This window comes from Bos mutus, chromosome 16, assembly GCF_027580195.1.
Source record: "Bos mutus isolate GX-2022 chromosome 16, NWIPB_WYAK_1.1, whole genome shotgun sequence".
Classification (NCBI taxonomy): Eukaryota; Metazoa; Chordata; class Mammalia; order Artiodactyla; family Bovidae; genus Bos; species Bos mutus.
Genome location: NC_091632.1, coordinates 6,134,520 through 6,149,089, shown reverse-complemented (window position 1 = coordinate 6,149,089; position 14,570 = coordinate 6,134,520). Strand labels below are relative to the sequence as shown.

General features: G+C 39.2%; 1 protein-coding gene across 2 annotated transcripts in view; it reads left to right on the top strand.

Annotated features, from left to right (window-relative positions):
- KDM5B (lysine demethylase 5B) overlaps positions 1-14,570 on the top strand; it is a 73,892-nt gene that overhangs the window by 21,424 nt on the left and 37,898 nt on the right. For both annotated transcript variants that reach the window (XM_070384648.1, XM_070384647.1), the window contains exons 2-4: positions 10,377-10,454; positions 12,248-12,370; positions 13,126-13,296. In XM_070384648.1, the coding sequence (XP_070240749.1) occupies positions 10,377-10,454; positions 12,248-12,370; positions 13,126-13,296 (372 nt within the window). The remainder of the gene's footprint in view (positions 1-10,376; positions 10,455-12,247; positions 12,371-13,125; positions 13,297-14,570) is intronic.

The window sequence follows — 14,570 nt, the reverse complement described above, 5'->3', positions numbered from 1 at the left end:
GCAGTCTTTCCTGTTGGCTGTGGAAACATTTAAACATTAAAGCTGTGGGAGTTTTTGTTCTTACCTTAACTAAAGTAAGCCCTCTGCTACAACATGCACCTCACTTGACACAGCTGCCCATATCTAAATAAGGAGCATGATGTATTTTACTAAATATTGTTTTCAAATACTTGTCACCAAGTTTTCCTCATTGACAAGTTTTTAGCAGTGAGAGGTTTTTTTTATATTTTTAATCTTATCTTTATAGAGACAATTAAAATTCATTTTCCTAATTAGACTTTGCTTGTCAGTAACATTTATTGCACATCATAGCACTGTTCTGGGAAGGTAGTTTTCATTTTAAAGTCTTCCTTAGTTTTATACTTCTCTGTTACAGAACTCACTGTCATTCATAAAAGGTGGTCTCAGGCAGGCACCTGTGGTTCCTGTGATCACATTGATTTATTTTTTCCTGTACTTGGCAGTGTGTAAAATGTGACCCTTGAATGAAGCTGAAAGAAGCTTCTTAGAAGGTATAAATGTTTTGTTTATGATTAACGTTGAAAAGTAAAGGAAATAATCTCAATGTCCAATAATAAGAAATTATTAAAGTACCAATACAATGAAATATTGGACTTCTCAGGTGGCTCAGACGGTAAAGCGTTTGCCTGCAATGCAGGAGACCTGGGTTTGATCCTTGGGTCGGGAAGATCCCCTGGAGAAGGAAATGGCAACCCACTCCAGTATTCTCGTCTGGAAAATCCCATGGACGGAGAAGCCTGGTTGGCTACTTTCCATGGGGTCGCAAAGAGTCGGATACGACTGAGTGACTTCACTATCTATCTATCACTATAGTAATAAGTAAAATGCAATGTAATTTTTTGGGGGAGGGTTTGAAATTATGAAGATAAGTATCTTAGAAAAAACACTGGAAGGATGTATACCAGAATGTAGCAGGCTTTTCTCTACAATTATGGCTGATTTTTTTCTTTATATTTTTTTCTGAAATTTCAGTAATAAGCCTGATTACTTTTGTATTAGGGAAGAAAGTATATTTTAAACCTATTGTATTCCTTAGCCTTTGTCCCATAAGAAAGTATGCAGTCAGGAAATTTTACATAGTGGTCATACAGAAAATGGCTTTGTCAGTAGAAAATACTGATGTCACCCATGAAACCATAGGTGGACTTGCCCTCGAGTGTTATTTTTTGTGTTACAGAAGTTGAATTCCATTGCCACCCTAGCACCTCCTCTCTAGACAGTTTTGTTAACTGCCTCTACACTTGAATTAATTTGCCTAAAACAGTCTGATAAGAATCTCTCTCTCTTTTTTTTTTTTTTTGGTCGCGTCACACAGTATGTGGGATCTTAGTTCCCTGACCAGGTATTGAACCTGGGCACAGAGTTGATTCCTGGACTGCCTGGGAATTCCCTAGGAAGCTCTTTCAGCATGAAAATCCTGCTTCAAAAAGCAGGATGCGTGTATCTAATGCTGGAAAAAGAATACAGGGAAAAAAAAGATGAATGGACCTTGAGTAGTATATATAAATGAATTCCATTTTATACAAATTTATAATGAAGATTAGAGAATCACAGCCATTGTTTTAAACATAACCAATCAAAAAAGAGAGAAACGATTGCGTTAGGCTTCCTGGAAACAACACAGCTTTGCAACATGAACATTTCCTGATCGTTAACATGTTTTTTCCTGCCATTTACTGTGTAAATGCCAGGTACCTCTCTAAAGGCTTTGCCCGTATTATTTTCCTTAAGCTTCCTGATTTCCTCTTTTACGTGTACACAAGGCACAAGGAGATTAATCTAGTTTAGAGTCACACAGCAGAGTCAGGCTTTGAACCTGGGCAGGTGACTACGGTGTGGGGAAGGCATAAGACCCCACTGTGCCTCAGGACTCAGCCCCGAGCAAGTGACACATGGGGATTGTACGGAGCCCTTGCTTGTTATATTTAATTTTCAATTCATTTCGGTCGCTCAGTCATGTCCAACTCTTGCAACCCCATGGACTGCAGAATGCCAGGCTTCCCTATCCATCACCAGCTCCCAGAGCCTGCTCAAACTCATGTGCATCAAGTCAGTGATGCCATTTAATTTTATTTAAGTTTATTGTTTATTCTGACTTTAATTAGTTAAATGTAAAGTATATACAGAGGGATTTAATAATTATGTGTATATATAGATATATAAAATTTAGACAGGATGCAAGTTAAAACAAGTTCTTTTCTGTTCCAAATACACTGTTAACTTTTTTTTAAAATCTTTTTTATTTTTTAAGTTATGAAGGTATGATAATGCATTACAGGAGATTTGGAAAATATAGAACAGAGTTACATATATTTCCACTTATATATTGCTCTTTTTTTTTTCTAAGTAGGTAAATTAAGACTTTTTAGTTGGGGTTTCAGTATCAAACTCAAAAATTAATAGAATGAATATACAGAGAGGTAGAAGGATATAGTAGACTTGAAAAAAGCACTGTGAACCAATTTAATGTAATTAAGATTTGTACAGTTTTCACACAGTACCAAAAAATATTTGAAAATAACCCACATATTTTCAAGTACAGTGTGACATTTACCAAGAGAGATCTTTGAGTTAGATATTGAAAGCCTCAATACAGTTAGAAAACTGAAAAACCACACAGGGTGATTACAGAGAAGAAGGCATTTAAGTGAGAAATTAATATCAAAGATACTTTTAAAACCCCATGTGTTTGGAAGTTAAATGTCCACTTTTAAACGATGGCTGTATCTAAGAAGCCGAAACAAGGAAAATTAGAAAATATTTGTAAGAGAATAAAAATGAAAAGAGAATTTTCCAGATTTGGTTGTATGCAGCTGAAGCTGCTCAGTGCAACTAAATACAATGTGGAATCTTGAATAAAAAATTAAAAAGATAGTGTACACTAGGAGAAGGCGATGGCACCCACTCCAGTACTCTTGCCTGGAAAATCCCATGGATGGAGGAGCCTGGTGCGCTGCAGTCCATGGGGTCTCGAAGAATCGGACATGACTGAGTGACTTCACTTTGACTTTTCACTTTCATGCATTGGAGAGGGAAATGGCGACCCACTCCAGTGTTCTTGCCTGGAGAATCCCAGGGACGGGGGAGCCTGGTGGGCTGCCGTCTCTGGGGTCGCACAGAGTCGGACACGATTGAAGCGACTTAGCAGCAGCAGCAGCAGCATAAAATTTTGTGAAGTTTGAACAAAATCTATACTTTAGTTAATAATACTGTATCACATTAATCTCCTATGTTTTTTTTTTAAACAACATAGTATTTCCTTATATTCTCAGAAATGGATTAGAAGTTTCAAGCTTCATTCAAATTAAGAAAAAAAAAATCCCTAAAATGTCTTTTTAGACTTTTAGCATGAATACTAAATGCCAAAATACATGGAACTATATCAAAGTTTTTTACTGAGTCAAACAAGTAGACTCAAAATGTCTTAATTTTTTAGGCTAGGCAAAAACTCATAAGTTTTCTAAACTATATTTTACATACTATTTGTATATATAATATGTGTATAAAAAGCTTTTCTACTGTGCTTGATGAAAGCTTGAGAAAGAACAAAAAAAAGAGAGAACACAAACTGAATGAAATGGGAGCATTGCCATCTTCTGGAACCCCTATAATGCAAATGTTGGTGTGTTTAATGTCCAGGGTCTCTTAGAGACTGCCCTCATTTTTTTTTTCCCCCCATTTTTCTGTATTCTGTTCTACGGCAGTGATTTCTACCATTCTGCCTTCCAGGTCACTTATCTGTTCTCCTGCCTGAGTTTTTCTGCTGTCGATTGCTTCCACTGTATTGCTCATCTCTGTTCTTTAGTTCTCTGTGTTCACTCAGTTGTGTCCCACTCTTTGTGACCCCGTGGACTGTAGACCCCCAGGCTCCTCTGTCCATGGGATTCTCTAAGGCAAGAATACTGGAGTGGCTTGCCATGCCCTCCTCCAGGGGATCTTCCCGACCCAGGGATTGGACCCGAGTCTTCTCCTGCATTGGCAGGGGGGTTCCTTTTGGTGGTGGTGGTGGTTTAGTTGCTTAGTCGTGTCCAACTGTTGCAACTCCATGGACTGTAGGCCGCCAGGCTCCTCTGTGCATGGGATTCTCCAGGCAAGAATACTGGAGTGGGTTGCCATTTCCTTCTCCAGGGGATCTTCCCGACCCAGGAATCGAACCTGGGTCTCTTGCCTTTCACGCAGATTCTTTACCCACTGAGCTTTGAGGGAAGATCCTTCCTTTTGGTAAAATTTCTTATAAAGCTTTAATCCAAGTATCTACTGTGGGTGGCAGTTACACTTCCTCCCTGTTGTTTGGCCTGAGGCGACCCAGCTTTGAGATCTATAGGCTCTGAAAGTGAAACTGTTACTCCATCAGTCTTTGCAAGACTCTTCAAGTCCATGGGCTGCAGCCAGGCTCCTCTGTCCATAGAATTCTCCAAGCAAGCATGCTGGAGTAGGTGTTCATTTCCTTCTCCAGGGAATCTGCATTAACCCTATCATATGCTATAGGCTCTATGGTAGGGTTAATGGCGACCTCCAAGAAGACTTAATGCCAAGGGACATCTTCCAGGGCTGCTGCTGCCAGTGCCCCCGTCCCTGTGGTGAGCCCCTGCTGATCCACACCTCCACAGGAGACCCTCCAACAGTAGCAAGTAGGTCTGGTTCAGTCTCCTGTGGGGTCAACTGCTCCTTTCCCCTGGGTCCTAGTGCACGCAAGATGGCTCAGTTGGTAAAGACTCCTCCTGCAGTGTAGGAGACACAGGTTCAGTCCCTGGGTGGGGAAGATCCTCTGGTGGAGGAAATGGCTCGTCACTCCAGTATTCTTGCCTGGAAAATCCCATGGACACAGGAGCTTGGTGAGCTACATACAGTCTATCTGTGGGGTTGCAAAGAGTCGGACACGAGTTGGCAACTAAAACACCCCCTTCAGGAGTGGAGTCTATTTCCCCCAGTCCTGTGGAAGTCTTGTAACCAAATCCCACTGGCCCTCAAGGGCAGATTCCCTGGGGATTCCCAGTCCCTTTGCTGGACCCCCAGGCTGGGAAGCCTGACTTGGGGCTCAGAACCTTCACAACAGTGGGGGAGCCTCTGCGGTTTAGTTGTTCTCCAGTTTTTGTGTTGCCCCCCCGGTGGGTATGGGATTTGATTTTATTGTGATTGCTCCCCTCCTCCTGTCTGGTTGTGGCTTCTCCTTTGTTTTTGGACGTGGGGTATATTTTTTTGATGGGTTCCTGCATTGTCCTGTCCATGGTTATTCAGCAGCTAGTTGGGATTTTGGTGTTGTCTCAGGAGGAGATGAGTGCACGTCCTTCCACTCTGCCATCTTGAACCAATCTTCACTGTTGCTTCTTTTTTTTAAAAAATGTTGCTCTCTTCTTTTTTAAAGGTTATACTCTGTTTCTAGTTGCTATAAAATATTTGCTTTATTTAAGGGAACTCTTTATTAACTTGTGTTGAAATTGCTATGATGAAAAGTGCTGGTTGGCAACTAGGTGCCAACTAGAGTTAGGCTGAAAGGGTGGGGCTCTTAAAGTTCTGAGGTCATATGCTCCTTGAGAGTTGAGGTTGCATTGACTTTTTACTAGAGGAAAATTACATTTCAGCCGTCAGAACTCAATGTGATGTAATGCTTGTTACTTTTGCTTTATAGTAAGCAGCACTTACATTTGTAATTTCTATTCTCACCATAGTCCTGAAGGTAGCTATTTTTCATACTTTTCTGCAGGGAGAAGTTGAGATTGGCCAAGTGGTGGTAAAGAATGAAACGCAGACTCTAGTCTTCTGACTTTCACTATATTGCTCTTTTTCTGTCCTATAGTAATGCTGACGTTCTGAGGAACAAGTGTCTTTATCTGTTACTATTATGCTTGGTTAAGTAAAAGGAGAAAGTATTGAAAGAAAGTAGGTTGGGGTAGTGAGATAAGAACTTGAAAATGCAAAATTTTTAAAGGAAAGCCAGATATACTCCCAGGACCTTTGGTTACAGACCCATTTGAGACCCTGGTGAAAGCTATGAACCTGCCCAGAAAAAGCCACATACACTTAATTTTATTTACAATTTAAGTGCCTCATATTTAAGATATAAAAGTGTTCCATAGTCTAAAAAGAAAATTCTCAAAGTGTTTTTACTAGTGGCTCACTAAGGCCAGGCAATCTTAAACATACTTGAACAAATTGGTGGCTAATTAAAGTGCTTGGGGCCAGGTCTGCCCTGAGGGGAGTAAGAAGCAAAGGAGAAGCAGCACCAGCGTGTATTTACTTTGAGAAGACTCTGAATGAAGCCTTTGTCACAAAACTTTCCTGCTAGACACCTATCAGCATCATCGTGAGTGGCAGTGGATGCCTGAGGGGCTCGTCAGTAAGAAGTCCGTTCTCACGGTTCATGGTGATTGTGCTGTGCTGCGTACTGTCTGTTGCGTTTGTGCCGATGTCTTAAGGCTGTCTTACCAACTATTTGATGGATGAGAAAGTGTCTTTAATTGTATTTCATATATATGTTACTGAAATCTTCATTAAGGCTGATTAATCTTACCACCTCAGCTCAACAGAAAGCTTTTCTAACTTGCCTTAAAATTCTAAGATAAATTCTTTGTTCGGATCCTTAAAATTTGCACTGAGGTTCTGTGGTAGTGTTGATAACATAAAAACTCTAAGAATCTGCTTTGGAACACTGAGTTTTAGCTCTGCTGGCATTGAATTCAAATCCCGTGAGTCCATTTCTTGAGTGATGAGTGGGTTTGATAGAATATATGCAATTAGAAAGAAGCTTTGGTTCTTAATTCGTGTTATTCTTTGTGAACTAATAAAATGTGCTTTTGAATTGGAGAACTAACTTGTAACCTCTGTAGAGTATACTTACCCATTTTGTTGATTGTTAGGTTTCAAATGATGTCAGTCTCTAGAAACATTAAAACAGCTTCTAGTATATTAAGTATGTGGGTGTTAATAGTGGATCATCTACGAAGTGAATTTTCATGGTGTTTTTGAAAAATCTTTAACGTTCTATGGAAGTTATTTTCATACTGTTCATCATTTCAGGCATTTTTCTGAATTAAATGTGCTGTAAGTTACTGTTGCTAGGTTAGTGCTGGGACTAAGGAAAGTGTTTACGTGGTGTTTCTCAGGCCTCTCTCAGAATTTGGAAGCTTCAGTGTCCTACTTAACTGCCTTCCCGAGGAATATATTTTTTAATGCTCAGGAAAATAATTGAGCCTTTAAATAATATAACTGTACTTTTATATCATAACATTTTAAAGTTTTTAAAGAAAATTAAAATGAATTTTGGCAGGGAATTGATATGGGACTCCTTGCAATCTATACCTAGTTCATGTAGAAATTGCTTTTCTAATGTTTAAAAAAAAGCATGATTTTATGAATCATTTTATTGGTAGAGGGCAAGATTTTGGTTAGATTACATGATATCCCTTTTAGATACTTCACTGTCAAACCAAAAATTATCACCATGTTTCTAAATGGAAATTTTCATTGTTTGACATTTGAACATTAGATTCCTGTTTGAAAATTTTCACTTCTTAGAAGCTTTATTAGGGTGTCTTTCGTTCTCTGATGGCTGTTATTTTTAATTTTTTTTTAAATTTGGGATTAGTTAATTCACAATGTTGTATCTCTGATGGCTTTTTTCCACACGTAAAGGTCATGGCTCAGTGAGGCCAGACTTTGCCAAGGATAATATGACAGTGAGCATTGCACAGAATATGCAGTTCTTTTATTGGAGTAGAGCTTTGCCCCTGACAGTGGAAGACTCAAAACTGAATGACATTTATCCCATTTATCTCATTTTTTGTAACCAGAGGAGGAGACAAAAGTTTGCAGTGATCTGAATTTAGTGAAGGAATAATCTACTGAAATAGTTTTGGTTTTAAACATGTTATACGCACTGTGTGAACTTCCTGAGGACAAACACATATTGTTTTCCCTTTGATGTGTGATTTTTAGGATTCATTTTACTCAAAAAATGTTGCAGGCTAAAACCAAGTATAAATTAAATAAGCTACATACATACAAAGACACTGCATACCTTAATTTAGAAAACTTTAATATGTAGACTTACAATGAAGTTAACTTCTGTATCATTGTGTTTTGGAAATAGGCATATTTGATTCATTGGAGGGTATCATACATTACCCATAAATCTTAATCTATAAAAATTGCAGGTCATTTGGGCATTATGTTAATCATTACTTAACATATCTGACACATTATCTTTGATATATTTTTGGTCTAACCTCCAACTCATATCAATTCAATTCAGAAAGCGCACGGCTTCTATGAAGCAGTAGAGCAACGCCCCGAGCAACATCCAGTCTCCATTATACCGCTGCAGAATATTGAGAAGCGTTGTGATTTTCTTCTGCTGCATTGTATGCATATAATTAAACACAATGCTTTCCTTATCTTTAGTTATCAAGGTAAACAAAAATCATTTTAATCTTTTTGACCCAGGATGAAATAGGTAGTATTTTTGTAAGTCTGCAATATAGTATATTTAACTAGCATTTAAACATTAGCTGTGGTGTTTGTTGAAGAGGCTGTAAGATAGCATTAGACACTTAAGACCTGATCTGTAATTGACCTGTTAAACAGGGCTCATTTTTACCTTTCTTCTTCCTATTCTTTTTGGGATTGTAGTAAATAGCTTTGTACCAATGTGTAATCTGCTATTTCCTTTTTTAAAAAATTTTAATATTTAATCTACTTTTTAACATAATGTTTAATCAGGCATTGCTGGTGAGCATTTTCACTTAAGTGTTTCTATCACAAAAGCAAAGTCTTGTTTTAATTTTAAACTAAAAGCAGTCGATAGTGATAAATTCCAACAATATAAATTTGAAATTACAATAACCTCTTTCTCCCTGTCTTTATGATAGTCTTTAGAATTCACAAATGTTAAGACAAATATTTGCGAGTTTTAGTTTTTACTCCTTCACTGTTGGCTGTCTTTCCGTGTTTAGAGTGTCTAGATACTCATTACAGCTGCAGAGCATCTTATTGTTATTTACAGTAACCAGCATTTGTATTAACTTGTTCTCTTAATCTAAAATTATCACTACTAATAGGTGTTACATGATGTAACATATTTCAGATCGTATTTAAAATGGGTAATGAAGCAAAAGAAACAGCGCCTGTCATCCTACCAGAGACCAACCACTGCTAAGCGTTTTGCTCTTCCCGTGTTCTGTGTTTCTATACATAGCCTGTTCCTCTTTCTTCCAAAAACATATGTAAGGGAGAATTTCAGTGTCAATAAACAGAGCTATGTGTGTGTTTGTGACCCTATGGACTGTAGCCCACCAGGCTCCTCTGTCCATGGGATTTCCCAGGCAAGAGTACTGGAGTGGGTAGCCGTTTCCTTCTCCAGGGTTCTTTCTGACTCAGGGATTGTACCTGGGTGCAGATTCTTTGCCGTCTGAGCTACCAGGGAAGCCACTATTAGAGCTCTACAACAGTATAAATTTTGTCTTAAAATTATGTTGAAATACTAAAATAGTACATAATATAAAGGAAGCCATCGTTAGGGTGCAGTTTGGTAACATTAAGTACATTGACAGTGTTCCATAACCGTCACCACTGTCCATCTCCAGAACCTTTTCATTGTTCCAGACTGATTCTGTGCCTGTTGGTTAACTCAGGGTGCTTCTTAACACCTTGTAACTATTCTCGTACTGTGAACAGTTTTTTCCACTTGGAAACAGTTTCATATGCACTCTCCTTCTTGTCAGTTTTCTTCTAATAGTTCTTCCAAGAACCCGGATCAATAGGTTTGTTAAGGATGATTCTTAAAGTTGGTTTTAGATGTCAGTCCTCCTTCCCCCAGAGGAAGAATTTATCCTCAATTTTAAAATAAAGGTTAATGTTACTAGGTTACAGATATTAAAATACAGTTTGTATATAATTTGACATTAATATAGCTCTTTGGCAACCCACTCCAGTACGCGTGCCTGAAAAATTCCGTGGACTGAGGAGCCTGGTAGGCTACAGTCCGTGGGGTCGCGAAGGGTTGGACACCAGTGAACGACTTCACTTCACAGCCGTTTTGTAAAGTGAGAGATCCTCATGGAAGAGAGGAGTGAGAGCCCCTTTTGCTTGGGTTGGTGATCTTTCAGTGGCATCTTTCGATCCTGGTTGGAAGGGTGTGAAGAGGGGTGTGTGCAGGCTGTGTCATTTATTTGGAGAAGGGTAATCGTACATATTTTGCTGTTCTGGTGGAACACGGTTAAGAAACTACTACTCTGTATTTTGCTTGACTTATTAGAAATAACATGTACTGTACTTAACCAGAGATTTAACTTCAAAACAGTTTTTCTAAGTGTGAGAATTATGAAGTTTTCTAATGAGAGCCTTTGCTTCTCTTCTAGGATTGGCAGCCACCATTTGCCTGTGATGTTGACAAACTTCATTTTACCCCACGTATCCAGAGGCTGAATGAACTGGAGGTAATGTCTTAAGCACTATTCTGGTTGCCTGTATTCTAGTATTCTAGAGGGGGTCTTCTGAACTAGGCTTTGTTGCAAATCCAGTGGCTTCAAGGAAACTAAAGTATAGCTAGTAATTGTTAATTATAGTAAAACAAATGGCGATAAGCTTTTGAAGCAAACCGAATTTCATTTAAAAACACTGATTTTTGTCAATAATTGCCAGCCTATTAATAAATGCATTTCAGTTCAGTTCAGTTCAGTTCAGTCGCTCAGTCCTGTCCGACTCCTTGTGACCCCATGAATCGCAGCACGCCAGGCCTCCCTGTCCATCACCAACTCCCGGAGTTCACCCAGACTCACGTCCATCGAGTCAGTGATGCCATCCAGCCATCTCATCCTCTGTCGTCCCCTTCTCCTCCTGCCCCCAATCCCTCCCAGCATCGGAGTCTTTTCCAATGAGTCGGCTCTTCGCATGAGGTGGCCAAAGTACTGGAGTTTCAGCTTCAGCATCAGTCCTTCCAAAGAAATCCCAGGGCTGATCTCCTTCAGAATGGACTGGTTGGATCTCCTTGCAGTCCAAGGGACTCTCAAGAGTCTTCTCCAACACCACAGTTCAAAAGCATCAATTCTTCGGCGCTCAGCCTTCTTCACAGTCCAACTCTCACATCCATACGTGACGACGGGAAAAACCATAAATGCATTTAAATCCTTGTAAATCTAGATGACAACCAGTAGAATTTAGATTTTGAAAGGCATTTGCTTTCAGAGCTGTTTCGTGGAGAAGACCCTCCTGCTCTTATGTTCTTCCATTCTGCGTGTCTTCACTTAGATTTAAGAACACACTTTATTTCCCCAAGGAGGAATGAATAGCCTGGGATTCTCCAGAGAAGGGGAGTGTTTCTTCTTTAGTCCTGGGTGACTTGAGCCCTAGAGTGCTGGGCGAATAAGACTTGAGCGCGTCTCACATAAAGGCACATTGTTCATATAAATGTTTTGCTAATCTAATTTTCATACTGAACCATGTTTTATTTTTCTATACCAAACCAAACATTCTTAAATGAAAAATATGTCCACTGGAACTCTGCGGGCATTGGCAGTAGTAGCATCTAGAGTATATATTTTCAGGTATTTCACTGTGTTTTCACATTAAGCTTGAAAGATAGGAAGATGGGTATTAACTTTGACATGGTTGGGAATATCTGAATATTGATGTCAATTTTGATCTTATGCAAGATAAAACTCGTAGAACTGTGAATTTCACAATGAGGGGAAAGAAAAATGAGATAATTAAAAAAAAACGACTTGTAGGCTACAGTTAGTGATCTGTTAAAGGAATAACATTTAAGAGAGTTTGTTTTTTGTTAAGCTATCAGGACTATTAGAATTGATGCAGAACTGCTGTTGTAAATGTGCTTTTAGATTTGCATTTGAGCAAATAAGACAATTTGTACTTGGAGAAAATAGAACTTTAAAATACTGAAATTGTAAAAAGACCAAAGGGGCATATAGAAGCTTACCTATGATACTCCTTTAAATGAAGAACTTTTCAGATGGCCTGTTTATGTTACGCAAGGACTTCCTGAGTGTGTAACTGCTACTAACCTGGTACATGGTAGGGACTGAATTAAATTTTTGATTGTTTATGTGTAATTCTTTAATCAGTTTTATTTTGTATATTTTGGGACAGTTTCTCTCTTGAATTCATAAGTGCTGTTGCACTTAAATATTCTAAGAATGAAAGTATCACATGCACAGGAAAGGAGCTTTATCATAAGCTGGGTAAGAGTAAAGCTCAGTTCTTTGTCATTTAGGCTCAAACACGTGTAAAATTAAATTTCCTGGACCAGATTGCAAAGTACTGGGAATTACAGGGAAGTACTCTGAAAATTCCACACGTGGAGAGGAAGATCTTGGACTTGTTTCAGCTTAATAAGGTAAAAAAGCCTAATGACCATCTTTCTCATTGAATAGTTTTTCTGACAGCATGAATTTGATCTTCATTGCCTTAAAATAAGAAACTTACTGCTGCTTGAAATACGTAAGATGAAATTCATCATTCAGTTTTATGATTAATTGGTCTCTGCTTTTCAGGTTTGAAAGCCTTATCTTGTGAAGCATATTGCTACCACCTGGTTTTGGTCATACTTAAACTTCACAATGGTCTTCTTCGATATTCCTGTTTCTCTTATTACAGATAAGACAGCAGTGGCTTTCAGTGTCCAAAGTGACCAGTTTGAAAAGGCTTGAGTTATAATTCTCTACCTTAAAGTTCATTTCAGTCCAAAGCCTGCGTTATTTCCACCTGACACGCTGCTGTTCTTCCTACTCATCAGTTTATGGAGATTTTGAAGGGTCACTGGGTTTGACCAATTGCTCGAACTCTGTCTTTATCAGAGATTTCATTGCTAATTTAGTTCTTCCTCATAGAAAATCTTGACTCCTTTGGGGAACTGAGAAGTAGCTTTTGGAGGAGTACAAAAAGTTAATGGACTACGCTGTCTAAAGCAGTGTTTTCAATTTCTAGTTTAAAATTAATAGTGTATATATATGTATGCAATTTTTTACTTTGAAAATGCATTTTTTAAAAAAGATCACAGTCAAGAACATTTTATTTTTGGTGCCATACCTAGGCCTTAGAACTGATTTCCCTATAAATGTTTCTAATTTCTTTTGCTATTTTATTTAACAGTTAGTTGCAGAGGAAGGTGGATTTGCAGTTGTTTGCAAGGATAGAAAATGGACCAAAATTGCCACCAAGATGGGCTTTGCTCCTGGCAAAGCCGTGGGCTCTCATATCAGAGGACACTACGAGCGGATTCTGAACCCCTACAACTTATTTCTGTCTGGAGACAGCTTGAGGGTGAGTGGGGCTAGCCTTAACCTGTTTTATTTCACTGCTTATTGGTACATGGTCTTTGGGAGGAATGAAAAGGCCTTGATTATGTATGGAGTTCTTCCTTAAAAGACTCAATTTTTCCTCTGATGTTTTTGTTCTGTTTCGAGAGTGAACATACTAAAAAGGTTGTTTTTGGAATGAATAAGGTTATGGAGGAAATAGTCTTTTGAAAACACTGAAACCTGTATTAAGCTTACTATATATGTTCCTTTCCTACAATGAGCAGTTGGTTATTACCTACTTGTTACAACTCATGCTTTTGCATTCACTTACAATTTAAAGTATATTCCTGGTCTTCCCTGGTGGTCCACCAGTAAAGACTCTACCTGCCAATGCAGGGGACATGGGTTTGACCCCTGGTCCAGGAAGGTCCCACATGCTGTGGGGCAGCTAAGCCCGTGTGCCACAGCTACTGAGCCCACGTGCCCAGAGTCCCTGCCCGGCAGCAGCAGATGCCACCACAGTGAGAAGACCGCACCGCAGCCGGAGAGGAGCCACACTCGCCACCGCTGGAAAAGGCCTGTGTGCAGCAACGGAGACCCAGCACAGCCAAAATAAATGATAAAGAATAAGTTAAAAAAGTATGAGGCTTTTAAAAAATGTAGTTCTGGCTGTCACATGAAAGTATAGCACGTGGAATATCTTGCTTGTGTGCTCTCTTGCCAGCTGAGATCTCCCAGATTTTCCAATAGAATGTTGATTTTGGTAAAGAGTTAGGGAACTTGGTAAGTCTTCCCAGGTGGTGCTAGTGGTAAAGAACCCGCCTGCCAATGGAGGAGACCTAAGAGATGCAGGTTTGACCCCTGGGTCAGAAAGATCCCCTGGAGGAGGGCATGGCAACCTGCTCCAGTATTCTTGCCTGGAGAATCCCATGGACAGAGGAACCTCCTGGGCTACAGTCCATGGGGTCGCAGAGAGTTGGACACGACTGAAGAGACTTAGCATTCACGCAGGGGACTTAGCAGTGCTGGACAGCTAATGGGTCCCTTTTCTGATAGATAGTTCCTGTGTAACCATGTTTGTTTCCTTACAAAGATGGTGTTTGCCAAATTATTCAGATGAAAACTTCCTTCTGATTAAAAGCAAAACAGTATTATAAAAACTTCCCACTTTATTTTAGGCCCTGGTAGGAGGAAGAATATCATAATTACCCTTTGAGATATTGTGCACTAGAGCAGGGGCCCCTGTGGTTTTAGAAACTGCTTTGTAGAGAAGTAGGAAGGTATCACTGTTGCAGA